General features: G+C 46.9%; 2 protein-coding genes across 3 annotated transcripts in view; one reads left to right on the plus strand and one right to left on the minus strand.

Annotated features, from left to right (window-relative positions):
• CHCHD5 (coiled-coil-helix-coiled-coil-helix domain containing 5) overlaps positions 1–11,163 on the minus strand; it is a 28,739-nt gene extending 17,576 nt beyond the window's left edge. The window contains exons 1-2 of one of the 2 annotated variants that reach the window (XM_088452500.1): positions 11,037–11,163; positions 1,228–1,376 (exon numbers count right to left, since the gene is read on the minus strand). In XM_088452500.1, coding sequence (XP_088308626.1) covers positions 1,228–1,229 — 2 coding nt within the window. In that variant the 5' untranslated portion in view covers positions 1,230–1,376; positions 11,037–11,163. The remainder of the gene's footprint in view (positions 1–1,227; positions 1,377–11,036) is intronic. The other variant, XM_088452499.1, reaches the window with a different exon arrangement.
• The window catches only part of LOC148483145 (endoplasmic reticulum transmembrane helix translocase-like), a 9,700-nt gene continuing 233 nt past the window's right edge, over positions 10,760–20,226 (plus strand). Inside the window, exons 1-2 of the mRNA XM_088452498.1 lie at positions 10,760–11,177; positions 19,034–19,123. Of these exons, the coding sequence (XP_088308624.1) occupies positions 10,899–11,177; positions 19,034–19,123 (369 nt within the window). The 5' untranslated portion in view covers positions 10,760–10,898. The remainder of the gene's footprint in view (positions 11,178–19,033; positions 19,124–20,226) is intronic.

A 20,226-nucleotide genomic window follows, 5' to 3' on the forward strand; every position in this document is an offset into this window, starting at 1 on the left:
AGGGGGCGGAGGGTGAGGGATGAGCAGCCCAAAGAACACCAGGACCACAGTGGAATGGCGCCCTGGACTGGGGAAGGGGCTGCAGGGAGAGCGCCTTCTCCCCTTGCTGACGTTAACCACCCGATCCCTGCCGGACACCAACGAAACTGAAGTGCCCTCAGGCTGTGGGCAGGGTATATAGGGAAGGACCGGAGCACCCTGGGATTGAAAAGCTTTAATGTTGGTGTCCGGTCCTCCAGGTCCCACCTACACTCCAATGTCTCCCTGTGGAGCCCTATGGACCCTGAAGAAGAAAAATATGGCCTCAAATTACCCCAAAATCTTCTTTTTTGTTAGTTTAGGCACCCCAAATGTAATTACAAGATTTTTTAAAATGAAAAATAATTGCTTTTTATCATTTTTCTTTACATTTGTTTTAAGTTAAAGTGGCCTCAAATTAAGACAAAATCAGCTTTTTTATTTGTATTTTTTGCATTTCCTGTTTAGTTTGTTTGAGATGAAATGAAACAAGTTTGCTTTTTAGAATGCTTTCAATTTTTTTTTTTTTAATGCAGAAATTAGCCAATTTACACCAATTAAAAATCTCCAGTACTTTCCTTGTGCCCACTAACAGCCTTCTGTATGATTCTGTTAATGAAGATGTCACTTTTAAGGATCCAGGATGATGTTCCCACTTTTTCATTCCCTTCTTAGAAGTCGCATTCTATAGAATATTCGCACATCCTCCCAGCGAGTAGCACGAGTTGGCATTTCTAAATGGTTTGAGTGTTTTCTCTGAAACAAACTCGCACCTAATTGGATTGACCCCTCAGACTGTGGATGAAACATAAGGAACCGTGATCTGACAAAATCAGAAATTTTGGGAATCAAGCGGAGGCTTTAAAGAAAAAAAAAAAATCCAGCAGTAAAAATAATTGATTTTGACAAATCACCTTTCATTAAATTTCTCTCTCTAAAAAGATACCTTATTAATGTATAATGTAATAATAAAAAGTGGTTATGAAACAAATGCCCAAAGCACATATTTAGAAGCTAAAGTAATTTGTGTGTGTGTGTATTTAAGAGATGAATATTTAGGAAGAATTTAGAAGCAATTATACGTTAGTTATAAACAGATACTGTTAATATCCAATGGAGTTGATCCATATAGAGTCATACATCAGACCCAGAAAGGACATAAGGAATATGAATATGAATATAAATTAAGCACAGAATTAATCCACTTACATGTTCACTAACACCAGTTCACCCTTGAAGATTGCATGTGCTCATAATCCACTTCCAGGTTGGGGGATGTGAGGCCAGTCATTGGTTGATGTGGAACAAAGAGGCGGTGGCTTCAGTAAAAGGAGGTGTGTCTGGTAACCCGTGCAGTGCTGAAACAAAAGAGAGAAGCAATTTTAAGTAATGTCACACACACAGTCACTATTATGCACGGATGATGGTCACTAGTACGCTGTGTAATGCATTAGGCAGCTCTTTGTGACGTTGCTTGCAGGAGGCAGATATAATTCAACTTTTCTGGAACTCAAGAGTGTCATTGCAGGGAGGCTACAGCAATCAGAGGAGGAGATTTATCAAAGCTTGGAGAGGCAGATAAAGTACCCACCAATCAGCTTCTGCCACTTTACAGGCTGTACAAATTAAGAATGAAAAAACCTAAACTTATTAATTGTACAACGCCATGAAAAGTATTCATTTTTTTTTTAAAGAATATATCATTATGTCATTACACTTCACAGCTAATATATGAGTCACTGTATAGGTCTATACAGAAGACTCATATGAATAGTTTGGAAGTGTTGTCACAGCTGGGACTAGTAGTTCTATAGCCTCTCAGTTGTGGTGTCACAGCTGGGACTAGTAGTTCTATAGCCTATGTTGTGGTGTCGCAGCTGGGACTAGTAGTTCTATAGCCTATGTTGTGGCGTCACAGCTGGGAATAGTAGTTCTATAGCCTATGTTGTGGTGTCACAGCTGTGACTAGTAGTTCTACAGTTTCTCTCTGTTGTGGTGTCGCAGCTGGGACTAGTTCTATAGCCTATGTTGTGGTGTTGCAGCTGGGACTAGTAGTTCTATAGCCTATGTTGTGGTGTCGCAGCTGTGACTAGTAGTTCTACAGTTTCTCTCTGTTGTGGTGTTGCAGCTGGGACTAGTAGTGCTATAGCCTATGTTGTGGTGTCGCAGCTGGGACTAGTTCTATAGCCTCTCAGTTGTGGTGTTGCAGCTGGGACTAGTAGTTCTATAGCCTATGCTGTGGCGTCACAGCTGGGACTAGTAGTTCTATAGCCTATGTTGTGGTGTTGCAGCTGGGACTAGTAGTTCTATAGCCTCTCAGTTGTGGTGTTGCAGCTGGGACTAGTAGTTCTATAGCCTATGTTGTGGCGTCACAGCTGGGACTAGTAGTTCTACAGCCTCTCAGTTGTGGTGTCACAGCTGGGACTAGTAGTTCTATAGCCTCTCAGTTGTGGTGTCGCAGCTGGGACTAGTAGTTCTATAGCTTACGTTGTGGCGTCACAGCTGGGACTAGTAGTTCTATAGCCTATGTTGTGGTGTCACAGCTGTGACTAGTAGTTCTACAGTTTCTCTCTGTTGTGGTGTCGCAGCTGGGACTAGTTCTATAGCCTCTCTCTGTTGTGGTGTTGCAGCTGGGACTAGTAGTTCTATAGCCTATGTTGTGGTGTTGCAGCTGGGACTAGTAGTTCTATAGCCTATGTTGTGGTGTCGCAGCTGTGACTAGTAGTTCTACAGTTTCTCTCTGTTGTGGTGTTGCAGCTGGGACTAGTAGTGCTATAGCCTATGTTGTGGTGTCGCAGCTGGGACTAGTTCTATAGCCTCTCAGTTGTGGTGTTGCAGCTGGGACTAGTAGTTCTATAGCCTATGTTGTGGCGTCACAGCTGGGACTAGTAGTTCTATAGCCTATGTTGTGGTGTTGCAGCTGGGACTAGTAGTTCTATAGCCTCTCAGTTGTGGTGTCGCAGCTGGGACTAGTAGTTCTATAGCCTATGTTGTGGCGTCACAGCTGGGACTAGTAGTTCTATAGCCTCTCAGTTGTGGTGTCACAGCTGGGACTAGTAGTTCTATAGCCTCTCAGTTGTGGTGTCACAGCTGGGACTAGTAGTTCTATAGCCTATGTTGTGGTGTCACAGCTGGGACTAGTAGTTCTATAGCCTCTCAGTTGTGGTGTTGCAGCTGGGACTAGTAGTTCTATAGCCTATGTTGTGGCGTCACAGCTGGGACTAGTAGTTCTATAGCCTATGTTGTGGTGTTGCAGCTGGGACTAGTAGTTCTATAGCCTCTCAGTTGTGGTGTTGCAGCTGGGACTAGTAGTTCTATAGCCTATGTTGTGGCGTCACAGCTGGGACTAGTAGTTCTATAGCCTCTCAGTTGTGGTGTCACAGCTGGGACTAGTAGTTCTATAGCCTATGTTGTGGTGTCGCAGCTGGGACTAGTAGTTCTACAGTTTCTCTCTGTTGTGGTGTCGCAGCTGGGACTAGTTCTATAGCCTCTCTCTGTTGTGGTGTTGCAGCTGGGACTAGTAGTTCTATAGCCTATGTTGTGGCGTCACAGCTGGGACTAGTAGTTTTATAGCCTATGTTGTGGTGTCACAGCTGTGACTAGTAGTTCTACAGTTTCTCTCTGTTGTGGTGTCGCAGCTGGGACTAGTTCTATAGCCTCTCTCTGTTGTGGTGTTGCAGCTGGGACTAGTAGTTCTATAGCTTATGTTGTGGTGTTGCAGCTGGGACTAGTAGTTCTATAGCCTCTCAGTTGTGGTGTCACAGCTGGGACTAGTAGTTCTATAGCCTATGTTGTGGTGTCACAGCTGGGACTAGTAGTTCTATAGCCTCTCAGTTGTGGTGTCACAGCTGGGACTAGTAGTTCTATAGCCTATGTTGTGGTGTCGCAGCTGGGACTAGTAGTTCTATAGCCTATGTAGTGGCGTCACAGCTGGGACTAGTAGTTCTATAGCCTATGTTGTGGTGTTGCAGCTGGGACTAGTAGTTCTATAGCCTCTCAGTTGTGGTGTCACAGCTGGGACTAGTAGTTCTATAGCCTATGTTGTGGTGTCGCAGCTGGGACTAGTAGTTCTATAGCCTATGTTGTGGCGTCACAGCTGGGACTAGTAGTTCTATAGCCTATGTTGTGGTGTTGCAGCTGGGACTAGTAGTGCTATAGCCTATGTTGTGGTGTCGCAGCTGGGACTAGTTCTATAGCCTCTCAGTTGTGGTGTTGCAGCTGGGACTAGTAGTTCTATAGCCTATGTTGTGGCGTCACAGCTGGGACTAGTAGTTCTATAGCCTATGTTGTGGTGTTGCAGCTGGGACTAGTAGTTCTATAGCCTATGTTGTGGTGTCGCAGCTGTGACTAGTAGTTCTACAGTTTCTCTCTGTTGTGGTGTCGCAGCTGGGACTAGTTCTATAGCCTCTCAGTTGTGGTGTCGCAGCTGGGACTAGTAGTTCTATAGCCTATGTTGTGGCGTCACAGCTGGGACTAGTAGTTCTATAGCCTATGTTGTGGCGTCACAGCTGGGACTAGTAGTTCTATAGCCTCTCAGTTGTGGTGTCACAGCTGGGACTAGTAGTTCTATAGCCTATGTTGTGGTGTCGCAGCTGGGACTAGTAGTTCTATAGCCTCTCAGTTGTGGTGTCACAGCTGGGACTAGTAGTTCTATAGCCTATGTTGTGGCGTCACAGCTGGGACTAGTAGTTCTATAGCCTATGTTGTGGTGTTGCAGCTGGGACTAGTAGTGCTATAGCCTATGTTGTGGTGTCGCAGCTGGGACTAGTTCTATAGCCTCTCAGTTGTGGTGTTGCAGCTGGGACTAGTAGTTCTATAGCCTCTCAGTTGTGGTGTCACAGCTGGGACTAGTAGTTCTATAGCCTATGTTGTGGTGTCGCAGCTGGGACTAGTAGTTCTATAGCCTATGTTGTGGCGTCACAGCTGGGACTAGTAGTTCTATAGCCTATGTTGTGGTGTTGCAGCTGGGACTAGTAGTTCTATAGCCTCTCAGTTGTGGTGTCACAGCTGGGACTAGTAGTTCTATAGCCTATGTTGTGGTGTCGCAGCTGGGACTAGTAGTTCTATAGCCTATGTTGTGGCGTCACAGCTGGGACTAGTAGTTCTATAGCCTATGTTGTGGCGTCACAGCTGGGACTAGTAGTTCTATAGCCTCTCAGTTGTGGTGTCACAGCTGGGACTAGTAGTTCTATAGCCTATGTTGTGGTGTCGCAGCTGGGACTAGTAGTTCTATAGCCTCTCAGTTGTGGTGTCACAGCTGGGACTAGTAGTTCTATAGCCTATGTTGTGGCGTCACAGCTGGGACTAGTAGTTCTATAGCCTATGTTGTGGTGTCGCAGCTGGGACTAGTAGTTCTATAGCCTATATTGTGGCGTCACAGCTGGGACTAGTAGTTCTATAGCCTATGTTGTGGCGTCACAGCTGGGACTAGTAGTTCTATAGCCTCTCAGTTGTGGTGTCACAGCTGGGACTAGTAGTTCTATAGCCTATGTTGTGGTGTCGCAGCTGGGACTAGTAGTTCTATAGCCTCTCAGTTGTGGTGTCACAGCTGGGACTAGTAGTTCTATAGCCTATGTTGTGGCGTCACAGCTGGGACTAGTAGTTCTATAGCCTATGTTGTGGCGTCGCAGCTGGGACTAGTTCTATAGCCTCTCAGTTGTGGTGTTGCAGCTGGGACTAGTAGTTCTATAGCCTCTCAGTTGTGGTGTCACAGCTGGGACTAGTAGTTCTATAGCCTATGTTGTGGTGTCGCAGCTGGGACTAGTAGTTCTATAGCCTATGTTGTGGCGTCACAGCTGGGACTAGTAGTTCTATAGCCTATGTTGTGGTGTTGCAGCTGGGACTAGTAGTTCTATAGCCTCTCAGTTGTGGTGTCACAGCTGGGACTAGTAGTTCTATAGCCTATGTTGTGGCGTCACAGCTGGGACTAGTAGTTCTATAGCCTATGTTGTGGTGTCGCAGCTGGGACTAGTAGTTCTATAGCCTATGTTGTGGCGTCACAGCTGGGACTAGTAGTTCTATAGCCTATGTTGTGGTGTTGCAGCTGGGACTAGTAGTTCTATAGCCTCTCAGTTATGGTGTCACAGCTGGGACTAGTAGTTCTATAGCCTCTCAGTTGTGGTGTCGCAGCTGGGACTAGTAGTTCTATAGCCTATGTTGTGGTGTTGCAGCTGGGACTAGTAGTGCTATAGCCTATGTTGTGGCGTCACAGCTGGGACTAGTAGTTCTATAGCCTATGTTGTGGTGTCACAGCTGGGACTAGTAGTTCTATAGCCTATGTTGTGGTGTTGCAGCTGGGACTAGTAGTTCTATAGCCTCTCAGTTGTGGTGTCACAGCTGGGACTAGTAGTTCTATAGCCTCTCAGTTGTGGTGTCACAGCTGGGACTAGTAGTTCTATAGCCTATGTTGTGGTGTTGCAGCTGGGACTAGTAGTGCTATAGCCTATGTTGTGGCGTCACAGCTGGGACTAGTAGTTCTATAGCCTATGTTGTGGTGTCACAGCTGGGACTAGTAGTTCTATAGCCTATGTTGTGGTGTTGCAGCTGGGACTAGTAGTTCTATAGCCTCTCTCTGTTGTGGTGTCACAGCTGGGACTAGTAGTTCTATATCCTCTCTCTCTCAGTTGTGGTGTCACAGCTGGGACTAGTAGTTCTATAGCCTATGTTGTGGTGTCACAGCTGGGACTAGTAGTTCTATAGCCTATGTTGTGGTGTTGCAGCTGGGACTAGTAGTTCTATAGCCTCTCTCTGTTGTGGTGTCACAGCTGGGACTAGTAGTTCTATATCCTCTCAGTTGTGGTGTCGCAGCTGGGACTAGTAGTTCTATAGCCTATGTTGTGGTGTTGCAGCTGGGACTAGTAGTGCTATAGCCTATGTTGTGGCGTCACAGCTGGGACTAGTAGTTCTATAGCCTATGTTGTGGTGTCACAGCTGGGACTAGTAGTTCTATAGCCTATGTTGTGGTGTTGCAGCTGGGACTAGTAGTTCTATAGCCTCTCAGTTGTGGTGTCACAGCTGGGACTAGTAGTTCTATAGCCTCTCAGTTGTGGTGTCACAGCTGGGACTAGTAGTTCTATAGCCTATGTTGTGGTGTTGCAGCTGGGACTAGTAGTGCTATAGCCTATGTTGTGGCGTCACAGCTGGGACTAGTAGTTCTATAGCCTATGTTGTGGTGTCACAGCTGGGACTAGTAGTTCTATAGCCTATGTTGTGGTGTTGCAGCTGGGACTAGTAGTTCTATAGCTCTCTCTGTTGTGGTGTCACAGCTGGGACTAGTAGTTCTATATCCTCTCTCTCTCAGTTGTGGTGTCACAGCTGGGACTAGTAGTTCTATAGCCTATGTTGTGGTGTCACAGCTGGGACTAGTAGTTCTATAGCCTATGTTGTGGTGTTGCAGCTGGGACTAGTAGTTCTATAGCCTCTCTCTGTTGTGGTGTCACAGCTGGGACTAGTAGTTCTATATCCTCTCTCTCTCAGTTGTGGTGTCACAGCTGGGACTAGTAGTTCTATAGCCTATGTTGTGGTGTCACAGCTGGGACTAGTAGTTCTATAGCCTATGTTGTGGTGTTGCAGCTGGGACTAGTAGTTCTATAGCCTCTCTCTGTTGTGGTGTCACAGCTGGGACTAGTAGTTCTATATCCTCTCTCTCTCAGTTGTGGTGTCACAGCTGGGACTAGTAGTTCTATAGCCTATGTTGTGGTGTCACAGCTGGGACTAGTAGTTCTATAGCCTATGTTGTGGTGTTGCAGCTGGGACTAGTAGTTCTATAGCCTCTCTCTGTTGTGGTGTCACAGCTGGGACTAGTAGTTCTATATCCTCTCAGTTGTGGTGTCGCAGCTGGGACTAGTAGTTCTATAGCCTATGTTGTGGTGTTGCAGCTGGGACTAGTAGTGCTATAGCCTATGTTGTGGCGTCACAGCTGGGACTAGTAGTTCTATAGCCTATGTTGTGGTGTCACAGCTGGGACTAGTAGTTCTATAGCCTATGTTGTGGTGTTGCAGCTGGGACTAGTAGTTCTATAGCCTCTCAGTTGTGGTGTCACAGCTGGGACTAGTAGTTCTATAGCCTCTCAGTTGTGGTGTCACAGCTGGGACTAGTAGTTCTATAGCCTATGTTGTGGTGTTGCAGCTGGGACTAGTAGTGCTATAGCCTATGTTGTGGCGTCACAGCTGGGACTAGTAGTTCTATAGCCTATGTTGTGGTGTCACAGCTGGGACTAGTAGTTCTATAGCCTATGTTGTGGTGTTGCAGCTGGGACTAGTAGTTCTATAGCTCTCTCTGTTGTGGTGTCACAGCTGGGACTAGTAGTTCTATATCCTCTCTCTCTCAGTTGTGGTGTCACAGCTGGGACTAGTAGTTCTATAGCCTATGTTGTGGTGTCACAGCTGGGACTAGTAGTTCTATAGCCTATGTTGTGGTGTTGCAGCTGGGACTAGTAGTTCTATAGCCTCTCTCTGTTGTGGTGTCACAGCTGGGACTAGTAGTTCTATATCCTCTCTCTCTCAGTTGTGGTGTCACAGCTGGGACTAGTAGTTCTATAGCCTATGTTGTGGTGTCACAGCTGGGACTAGTAGTTCTATAGCCTATGTTGTGGTGTTGCAGCTGGGACTAGTAGTTCTATAGCCTCTCTCTGTTGTGGTGTCACAGCTGGGACTAGTAGTTCTATATCCTCTCAGTTGTGGTGTCGCAGCTGGGACTAGTAGTTCTATAGCCTATGTTGTGGTGTTGCAGCTGGGACTAGTAGTGCTATAGCCTATGTTGTGGCGTCACAGCTGGGACTAGTAGTTCTATAGCCTATGTTGTGGTGTCACAGCTGGGACTAGTAGTTCTATAGCCTATGTTGTGGTGTTGCAGCTGGGACTAGTAGTTCTATAGCCTCTCAGTTGTGGTGTCACAGCTGGGACTAGTAGTTCTATAGCCTCTCAGTTGTGGTGTCACAGCTGGGACTAGTAGTTCTATAGCCTATGTTGTGGTGTTGCAGCTGGGACTAGTAGTGCTATAGCCTATGTTGTGGCGTCACAGCTGGGACTAGTAGTTCTATAGCCTATGTTGTGGTGTCACAGCTGGGACTAGTAGTTCTATAGCCTATGTTGTGGTGTTGCAGCTGGGACTAGTAGTTCTATAGCTCTCTCTGTTGTGGTGTCACAGCTGGGACTAGTAGTTCTATATCCTCTCTCTCTCAGTTGTGGTGTCACAGCTGGGACTAGTAGTTCTATAGCCTATGTTGTGGTGTCACAGCTGGGACTAGTAGTTCTATAGCCTATGTTGTGGTGTTGCAGCTGGGACTAGTAGTTCTATAGCCTCTCTCTGTTGTGGTGTCACAGCTGGGACTAGTAGTTCTATATCCTCTCTCTCTCAGTTGTGGTGTCACAGCTGGGACTAGTAGTTCTATAGCCTATGTTGTGGTGTCACAGCTGGGACTAGTAGTTCTATAGCCTATGTTGTGGTGTTGCAGCTGGGACTAGTAGTTCTATAGCCTCTCTCTGTTGTGGTGTCACAGCTGGGACTAGTAGTTCTATATCCTCTCTCTCTCAGTTGTGGTGTCACAGCTGGGACTAGTAGTTCTATAGCCTATGTTGTGGTGTCACAGCTGGGACTAGTAGTTCTATAGCCTATGTTGTGGTGTTGCAGCTGGGACTAGTAGTTCTATAGCCTCTCTCTGTTGTGGTGTCACAGCTGGGACTAGTAGTTCTATATCCTCTCTCTCTCAGTTGTGGTGTCACAGCTGGGACTAGTAGTTCTATAGCCTATGTTGTGGTGTCACAGCTGGGACTAGTAGTTCTATAGCCTATGTTGTGGTGTTGCAGCTGGGACTAGTAGTTCTATAGCCTCTCTCTGTTGTGGTGTCACAGCTGGGACTAGTAGTTCTATATCCTCTCAGTTGTGGTGTCGCAGCTGGGACTAGTAGTTCTATAGCCTATGTTGTGGTGTTGCAGCTGGGACTAGTAGTGCTATAGCCTATGTTGTGGCGTCACAGCTGGGACTAGTAGTTCTATAGCCTATGTTGTGGTGTCACAGCTGGGACTAGTAGTTCTATAGCCTATGTTGTGGTGTTGCAGCTGGGACTAGTAGTTCTATAGCCTCTCAGTTGTGGTGTCACAGCTGGGACTAGTAGTTCTATAGCCTCTCAGTTGTGGTGTCACAGCTGGGACTAGTAGTTCTATAGCCTATGTTGTGGTGTTGCAGCTGGGACTAGTAGTGCTATAGCCTATGTTGTGGCGTCACAGCTGGGACTAGTAGTTCTATAGCCTATGTTGTGGTGTCACAGCTGGGACTAGTAGTTCTATAGCCTATGTTGTGGTGTTGCAGCTGGGACTAGTAGTTCTATAGCTCTCTCTGTTGTGGTGTCACAGCTGGGACTAGTAGTTCTATATCCTCTCTCTCTCAGTTGTGGTGTCACAGCTGGGACTAGTAGTTCTATAGCCTATGTTGTGGTGTCACAGCTGGGACTAGTAGTTCTATAGCCTATGTTGTGGTGTTGCAGCTGGGACTAGTAGTTCTATAGCCTCTCTCTGTTGTGGTGTCACAGCTGGGACTAGTAGTTCTATATCCTCTCTCTCTCAGTTGTGGTGTCACAGCTGGGACTAGTAGTTCTATAGCCTATGTTGTGGTGTCACAGCTGGGACTAGTAGTTTTACAGACAGTGGCATTCCTCTCATGTCTAGTAACATGCAATGAGATGGAGACCCGCAGCTGCAGCGCTGTGCCCCCTGACAGCGACACAGCACAGGACCCGCAGCTCTAAGCAGCTGTCTCGTGACGCGGCCTGTGTGTGGTGACGTCACCCCGCCCCCGGCGGAAGCGGAAGCAGCCGGTGTTGCAGCATCAGCGGCAGCGCTGACTGACGCGACTGCAGGCGGAAGGGTCAGGTAGAAGGGGGAATGGCGGTGGCGGCTGGCCTAGGCGGCGTGCCGGCACAGGATGAGCTGGTCCGCTCGGTCACCCTACACCGCCGCCGGCCCCTGCTGCTGAGGGGGACGGTGCTGCCGTTCTCCGCGCTGTACCCGGCCTGGCTGTACCTGTGGGTGTCGGTGTACGGGGTGTCGGAGTACCCTGAGGCCGGACTCCTCTGCCTGGCCGCGCTGGGGCTCGTGCACGTGCTCACCGTGCTCTCGGGGCTGTGGTCCGTGCACGCGCATTGCGCGCTCTCCTGCTCTAAGGTCAGTCCTGGGGTGCGCTAGTGACGTCACGGGCAGCTGCTGACAGATGGGGGGGGGGGGGGGGGAACTGGGCATGGCCATGGCTGCCTTCCTGATATATATGTGCTGAACATTTCTATGTCGTGGTCCTTATTGCAAAAGGTTAGGGAGGATGTAGCCCATGTATTTATTATATTTTATATTTAGGGCACCACAAGTGGTCCACAGCACAGTACATACAGTGCAGGCTACACAGAACATTACGTTACAATAGAGTAACTAAAAGATAAACAGAGCACAAGTAACAATTAGCAACACAATTCTCTATATACAATACAGCTGGGAAGCTGAAGGCTGTCATTGAAGTGATAGAGAAGAGGGCTGTGAGACAGTGGGGAGGAGGACCCTGCTCCTAAGACCTTACAATCTAGGGGAGACAGATGACATGAGGCATGAGTGTGTAGATGGGGATCTGCGTGCAGGAAGTAGGCAAGTGTAGAGATGGCTGAGGCAGGAGGGAGAGTGGCCACGTTTATGTGGTGGTAGTGTATGCTTTGATGAACAGGTGGGTTTTCAGTGCACGTTTAAAGCTCTGCAAGGTCGGGGAGAGCCTGAGCGAGGGAGCTCATTCCAGTTAGGGGGGCTGCATGGGCAAAATCTTGGATACAAGCATGTGATGAAGTGACCAGGGTGGAGGAGAGGTAACAGTCATTTGTAGACCGAAGTGGGAGGGAAGATGTAAGGAGCAGTGGAGTTAGAAAGGGCATTGTGGGGGAGATGTATGAAGCTTTGAAGAGGTTATGTGCGCTGATACCGCTTCTCCCCGATGTATGATCGAGGGGTTTGGCGGTAAATGACAGGGGCGCTAAGCGCCCCTGTCATTATCGGCACTGCTATCTACAAGAAAGCAGCGCCGAACGGCAGGGCATGTATACGGTCAGTTCACCTGACCGTTCTGCCCGCTGTAGCTACCGACAGCTACCGCCTGGCGATGACCTATCCCCACAGCAGGGACAGCGCTGTCCCTGCTGCGGTGGCTGCCGGCTCCAGGACTGCACGCGGGATCTCGCGATTCTTGCGAGATCCTGCGCATGCTCAGTGGAGCCGTCCGGGACTTTGATACAGCGCATCAGCACTAGGCTGATGCGCTGCGGTCTCTAGCTGGGATCGCCGGAGGGGGGAGTTAATGCTCCCCCACTCCGGCTCATCGATGGTGCTTCCTGCTTCATCTCGGTAAAGAGGCGATGCAGGAAGCGTTATAGCGACACGTTATGTGAAGATGAGGAGCTTGAATAGGATTCTGTAGGGGAATGGGAGCCAGTGCAGGGTTTTTGGAGGGGAGTGGTGGAAGTGGAACGGCAGGAGAGGAAGCTAAGTCTAGCTGCAGCATTGAGAACAGACTGGAGGGGAGCAAGATGGCAATGTGGGATGCCAGTGAGGAGAAGGTTGCAGCAGTTGAGCCGAGAAATGATTAGTGAATGAATGTTAGTTATTGTAATGAGTGGGTCCTTATTACAGTCACACACCTAGACCACCACAGACTTTTCTCCTCAAACAAGCATATCTAAGGCAGATTTTCTCCATTTAAAATTTATGCTCTCATCCTATAGTACTGCTTTCTCCCTCTCTAAACAGTCATATTTCAAGATCCTCATCTCCTCTCAGTCCTCTAATCCCCAGCGTCTCTTCACCACTTCCATCTCCCTCCTTCGCCCACCCCCTCCTCGTCTCCCCTCCTTGCTCTCTGCCCTTAACTTTGCTACCTACTTTACATCTAAAATTGATTCCATACGTCAGTACATCATATCCAACCAGTCCCCCAGCTCTCCACCTCCTCTTTTCCCAGATCACCCCTCCCAATCAACTTTACCAACTCTAACATCCTTCTCCCCTGTATCTGGAGTGGAAGTCATGGCCCTCATCCAGTCCTCCCCACCTACCACCTCCCCCCTTGATCCTATCCCTTCCCGTCTCCTCCGCTTCCTCTCTCTTTCTGCCTGCTCCCATCTTGCCCACCTCATTAACCTCTCCCTCTCATCAGGCATTGTTCCTTCTGCATTCAAGCATGCCCTTGTCTCCCCCATTCTTAAAAAACCTACCCTTGATCCTAACCTTCTTTCTAACTACTGACCCATCTCCTCCCTTTTGCCTCCAAACTAAATGAGCGGATTGTCTACAAACGCCTTACCACTTTTCTTTCCTCCCACTCCCTCCTTGACCCTTTTCAGTCCGGCTTCCGTTCTCTCCACTCCACTGAAACTGCCCTCACGAAAGTCAGCAACGACCTCATTGCTGCCAAATCCAAGGGCCACTACTCTCTTCGCAATTTCCTTGATCTCTCTGCTGCTTTTGACACTGTGGAGCACCCTCTCCTGCATATTCTTCACTCCCTTGGTCTACGTGACACTGCCCTCTCCTGGCTGCCATCCTACCTCTCTGACCGATCTTTCTCAGTTTCCTCTCATGACTCCTCCTCCCCCCCTCCTCCCACAGCCTCTTACAGTAGGTGTTCTTCAAGGTTCTGTTCTTGGACCTCTTCTAGTCTTCCTCTATACTTCCTCTCTAGGTGAACTCATCAGCTCTTTTGACCTCCATTATCATCTCTATGCTGATGATACGCAAATGTAAATTTCCTCCCCTGATCTCTCCCCCTCTCTTCTGACTCATATCGCCAACTGTCTTTCTGCTATCTCTTCCTGGATGTCCCAGCAATTTCTTAAACTTAATATGTCTAAGACAGAGCTGATCGTCTTCCCACCCTCCCACATAACCTCACTTCCCACTATTTCTTTATCAATTGATGGTATAACTATCTCATCTAGCCCCAAAGTGCGCTGTCTTGGAGTTATCCTGGACTCATCCCTCTCCTTCAAACCACATATCCAGAACCTTTCACAGTCCTGTCCTTTCCATCTCAAAAATATTTCTAAGATCAGACCCTATCTCACCCAGGATGCTACAAAAACCCTCATACACTCACTGGTCATCTCCAGATTGGACTACTGTAACCTCCTCCTATCTGGCCTCCCCAAATCCCATCTCCTCTCCAGTCTATCCTTAATGCTGCTGCACGGCTTATCTTCCTCTCCAAATGCTCTACATCTGCCTCCCCTCTCCTACAAGGCCTCCACTGGCTCCCCTTCCCTTTTAGAACCCAATTTAAGGTTCTCACGCTCACTTACAACGCCCTCAGCCAATCTTCCCCCATATACATCTCTGATCTTATCTCCCTTCACTCTCCTCTCCGCTCTCTTCGTTCAACTAATGCACGCCGCCTTTCATGTCAGCTGATTACTTCCTCCCACTCCCGTCTCCAAGGTTTTGCCCACACTGCTCCGCACGTCTGGAACTCTCTCCCACTCCCCATCAGACTCTCCACCTCTTTGCAATCCTTAAAACGGTCCCTCAAGACCCACTACTTCATCAAAGCCCTCCAGCTGTCATTGTAACTCCCTGATACATACACCTTCCTCCCCATCTGTGTCACCCCTGTTTGTCTTCCCCTCCCTTTTAGAATGTAAGCTGTTACGAGCAGGGCCCTCTAACCTCTTGTACTTCTCCCTACTTTAGTTTCCTCTACTTCTTACTCACCACTAGGGCACCTAACACTTTGTTGCTTATGCTCTGTTGCTTATCTGGGTGTTATGGTCACTAATGTAGCAATATATATTATCCATGTCCTGGTCCTGTATTGTATTGTTCTGTGAGTTGCTTGTCTACAACTTGTTTATGTGCTTTGTAAGGCGCTGCGGAACATTTGTGGCGCCATATAAATAAATGATAATAATAATATCCCTAAAGGTGCATACACACGTAACAATTTTAATAACCAACGATTTCGTTCAGATTTTCCCTTGAAACTATTTTGTTTCCAAAAATCGTTGTTTACTAAATTAATGAACGATTTTGTCAACGATTTTTATGAACGATTTTTTAATCATGCATACAGTGAATGGACATTGGCCCTCATTCAGAGCCGTACGCTCTGAGCAGAGCGCACGCTCTGAATGAGGGCCGGGCTCCATTTTCATGGAGCGTCCTCCTGGACGCTCGTATAGCTGTGGGTCACCACCCACAGGCTATACGAGCGTGCTTTGTGATGGACGCGATGGTCGAGACCATCGCGACCATCGAAATTGCGAGCCGGAGCCTGCGGTTGAGGTTTTCAACCGCAAGCTCCGGAGTGATTTTGGCTCTATCAGAGCCAAAATCACTCCCACTGACATCACTAGTGATGTCAGTGGGCCGGCTTCTGACGGGAGGCGTTCCCGTGGGAACGCCCCCGTCAGGGAGGCACGCCCCCGGCACGCCCACCAAAGGGGGCGTGCTGTCAATCAACATTGACAGCACGCCCCCTTTGATCGGACACAACGAGCGAAGGACTTTCCTTCGCTCGTCGCGTCTGGCGCATGCGCACGACGGAGCTCCCTCCGTCGTGCGCATGCTCAGTCCATAACATCGACCCACTTGCGAGCGGACAGCCGCTCGCGAGTGGGTCTGAATCAGGCCCATTGTTCATTCTGTACAAGAATGATTTTCTGAACGAAAATCATTATGTTGGACAGTCAGAATGGACGATAAACTACAAACGGGAGTGCGCTTGAACGATTATCATTCATCGTTCACCCCAAAAGATGAATGATTTTTGAAACGATTTAAAGATAACGACGTTGTTATAGTTAAATCTTTCAAAAAATCGTTACGTGTGTACGCACCTTATGGTATGCACTGTTCAGATGGTGTCTGTTATACAATGGCTGCAATGGACTAGGTCACTCTGATGCCATCTGTGGCTGCTCATCGTCTATATATGTCCATCTCTCTCACCGGCTGGAAGGACCTATAGCTCCATCACAGCTGGAGAAGCTCAGGTTGCCTGAGGTGTGGTGTCTTATAAGTTAAAGCAGGCATACTGCCGTATAGGTCAAAGCTAAATCTGTATGTCACTGTATTTTACCTGTGCTGGCCTCTGCTCTCCTACTTGTTGTCCCAGTTATATATTATTGTTCTTCGTGTATATAGTGCTAACACTTTACACTGCACTGTGCAGACAATGTCATTCACATCAGTCCCTTGACCATTGGAGCTTACAGCCTACATTCCCAAACACACAGGGCTAATTTTTGGTAGAATCCAATTAACCCGTCAGCAGGTATCGCTCGCATCTGTTTTGCTCTGTGTTGGCTTGTACATCTATATCAATCATGCTTTTGGGCTATTGCAGCAGTATTAGTAACACATTCAACTAAATGCTAAGTTAATTAACACAAGCGCATTAGCAGAATGCTGCATTAAATGTAACTGAAGCTGATAATACATGGTTTCATAGGTTGTAGCACAGGGTGAAGTTTATTGTCCTTTTCCTTTCCATGGATATCAACACCACTATGATTTTTGGCATGTAACAGAGGAAGACTGATAAATTTGTCTCAGGAGGCAAGCAAGAGGTTGATATAATATAGAAACATTTACCTGTATTACTAGTTTTTGGCAGCAGTATGTATATAGTGTGTGTGTTTTTTAGTGACAGAAATCCCACTAACATGATTAGACACCAAATCACATGACTGCATTATTTCCCAGTGACCGCACACCTCCAAGCATAACCACATGCCTGAACTACTTCCAGCTGTCACAGCCACAGCAGTATCACTCCACAACTGTAAAAATTATGAAAATTAAACAGCCTCTTCTGGACTATTTCTGTTCTCCTATTTTGGATCTCGTTCACCCTACATCATTCTCCACGTAGAACTATTTAGTTACAACAGGGGCATTTTATAAATTAAATATACCACTCTTGAGTATGCATCACAGCTGCAGATCGGTGAGAATGCCCATGCTGACACCTGTCTACTGCCAGAAGCGCCTACAATGGGCACGTGATTGTCAGAACTGGACCATGGGGCATGGAAGGTGGCCGGATCTGATAAATCATGTTTTTTTTACATCATGTGGAAAGCCTTGTCAGTGTGCGTCATTTACCTGGGGAAGAGATGGCACCAGGATGCACTATGGGAAGAAGGCAAGCCGGTGTAGGCAGTGTGATACTCTGGGCAATGTTTCTGCTGGGAAACTTTGGGTACTAGAATTCATGTGGATATTACTTTGACACATACCGCCTACCAGAACTTTGTTGCAGACCAAGTACACCCCTTCATGGCAACGATACTCCTTGATGGCAGTGGACTATTTCTCAAGGATAATGCATCCTGCCACACTGCAAACATTGTTCAGGAATGGTTTGAGGAAAATGACAGCGTTCAAGGTGTTGACTCAGCCTCCAAATTCCCCAGATCTCAATTCGATCGAGCATCTGTGGGATGTGCTGAAAAAACAAGTCCGGGAGATGGAGGCCCCACAACTTACAAGACATAAATGATCTGCTGCTAGCGTCTTAAGGTGCCTATCCACTAGACAATTAAAATGAGCGATTGATATCGTTCGATCCTTCGATAATCGTTTGAAAATCGTTTGCATATTGTTTAAAAAATTGGTGTTTTAGACATCTATCGTGCAAACATTCTGGTCAACCTGACGATAACGTCAGGTTGAGCATGTTTGCAGATGATTGATTGTGCCTACACTGAACGACTGCTCGCTCAGTGTAGGCACATCACAGACTGACAAACGACTGCAGGATTACAATGTCGTAATCGTGCAGTCTTTTGCCTATCTTCTAGTGGATAGGCACCTTTAGTGCCAGATACCACAGGCACCTGCAGAGATCTTGTGGACAAGGCTGCCATCAGAAATTGTGGGGCCTGGGACTGACAAAATAGGCAGTATGCCCCCCAGCTGGGCATTAGCAGCGGTGACCGGGCCCTTTTCTCTTCAAGGGGGTAGTTCAGGCTGTAGCTTTGCAGTGGCAGTAGTAGCGAGCGGACCCCCCCCCCCCCCCTGTTCAGCTAGGGTCCGGGCTCGGGACTCCAGTCCTGGCAATCCCCCCCTGATGGCTGCCCTGCTTGTGGAGTCCGTGCTACAACGGGTCAGATCTGTTTTGGTTGCACGAGCGGGATCTGCACAGTATTAGGCAGGTGGTTTTAATGTTATGGCTGATGGGTAGATATAGATATAATGAATTCACCCACAAACTGTATAGTAACTTTCCATAGATTTTAATACATTACATTTTATGATTCACTTTTTATGAAAAATGTTTAGTGTGAGTTGGAATGTCCTAACAAATACAATTTTCTGGTGCCCACACACATAGCGATCTGCACACGATCCCACGATGTGTGCGATTTCCCCTGAACTCTCCCCTGGCAGCTGCCCGGCAGTCCTACACACGATTTGGAGTAAAACGCATCCAATCTGACTTAAGCTCTATCGTGCATCTTAACTTTTTTTTTTTGTCAGATCTGGCGATGCGATGTGCGACCAGCGGGGACGTGCATCGCATCGTGATAATGAGTGGGGACTCACGTTCTACTGATGATTTGGCCCAGATTTTAGACGATCTGTTGTTCCAATGTGTCGGAATCGGCCAGATCGGGTAATATATCGCTGTGTGTGTGGCCAGCATTACAGTGCTCTTGCTAGTATGCATTTTCCCTCCCTTTTCCTCATCATTTGGGTATCGCAGTTTTGTTGAATCTGATTAAAATGATGTGATTTCTTCTTTTGTGTAGCATAAAACTGTTTGTTTGTACCATCAGTGTGTTTGCGATGACGTTCGGCTTATGATGTAGCAGAAGGAACAGAGACAGATGACTTAACTTAATAAATTATACAATTTGTATTATTTGTGCACCGCATGCAAACTATAAGCATTAGCATATACATACTATATATGCTAAATCTTCTGTTTACTCTTCTTAATCATCTTCTGTTTTAGAACGGTTTGTATTGAGTTGGTATTTTTCTTCCCACAGGACTCAAATCCAAAAACGGCTACATTAGCGAAAGTTGTTCCAACTCCAAACAATGGATCCGCTGAGTTAGTGCCACTGGTTAGAGAAAAGGTGAGGATGGCTTAACCCGCAGCCGGGCTGATCTAAGGGCTAAAGTTTACGGGAGTGGATCTATTTCTAGGTCACCATATCTTTACAAGCTAGCTTTCTCATCTCATGACTTGGTCGTTAAGGTTCTCAAAAGCTTGATGTTAACAAGACTGCGTCAGCTGGAACCAGCCCTGCTGAAAAATGCAATCTGGCTGTGTTTAGTAAAAAACAGAATAGCTTACTATAAAACATACATGTGACATAGTGACTTGATAATTGACTTCATGCACACTGACCTGATCCTAGTGAATGTACAGCATTCATTTTGTATCTCTGATAACTGTCGCATTGTAGCAAATGAAAACAAAAGCTTATACATACACACTATATATTTTAATAAGTTTGTGCATATAGCCTCTAATACATTATTGCTTACTTAAATGACAGTGATCTCGTTTACCTACACAGGGAACAGCTGTTTCTGGTCTGAAACAATATTTCTGAGCATACATCCTACCAACAAAATTGGAACCAGTGACATTCCAGGGATACACGGCTATATATACACATGCCACTGGGTCCTAGTATATCTGTTGGTTGCATTGTCACAGATTTTGGTTCAGCCAGCAATGGCAGCCTCTGTACTATGTAGGTGCCACTTTAAGTGTGTAACCAGCTATTTACATAATAGCTCGTGTCTGGATAATAATTCGGTGCTTGGATTTATTAGGCTGTATGTTAAATGTTTCGTTTATCTTTTCCACTGGCAGCCTCCTTATGCTGTTAGAGGCATTTTGGTGGCTGTAAGGACAGCAGTACTATTATTGTGTCCCCCAGTAGTGAGATGAGCATAAGTTCTTGCTTATTTCGTCTGACAAATTGTTGTTCTTTAGTGCGTCACGGGTCTGGTAGACATCGGATTCCTGTTAAACTGCTTTGCCTGTGCTTATTATGGCCACCAGTAACTATTTGGATGCATTAAATGGATGAGATGAAATTCAAATTGCAGCAGTTTGGGGCCTAGTTTTCCTAGGGTGCAAATTTTGTTTGAAAACCCCTGATCTAGAGCTCAGTTTTAGGTGTGAATAATAACTCTTACATGTGCTGTATTTCCACATGTCTGT

This window comes from Taudactylus pleione, unplaced genomic scaffold (genome assembly GCF_031769625.1).
Source record: "Taudactylus pleione unplaced genomic scaffold, aTauple2 ptg000551l, whole genome shotgun sequence".
Taxonomy (NCBI): domain Eukaryota; kingdom Metazoa; phylum Chordata; class Amphibia; order Anura; family Myobatrachidae; genus Taudactylus; species Taudactylus pleione.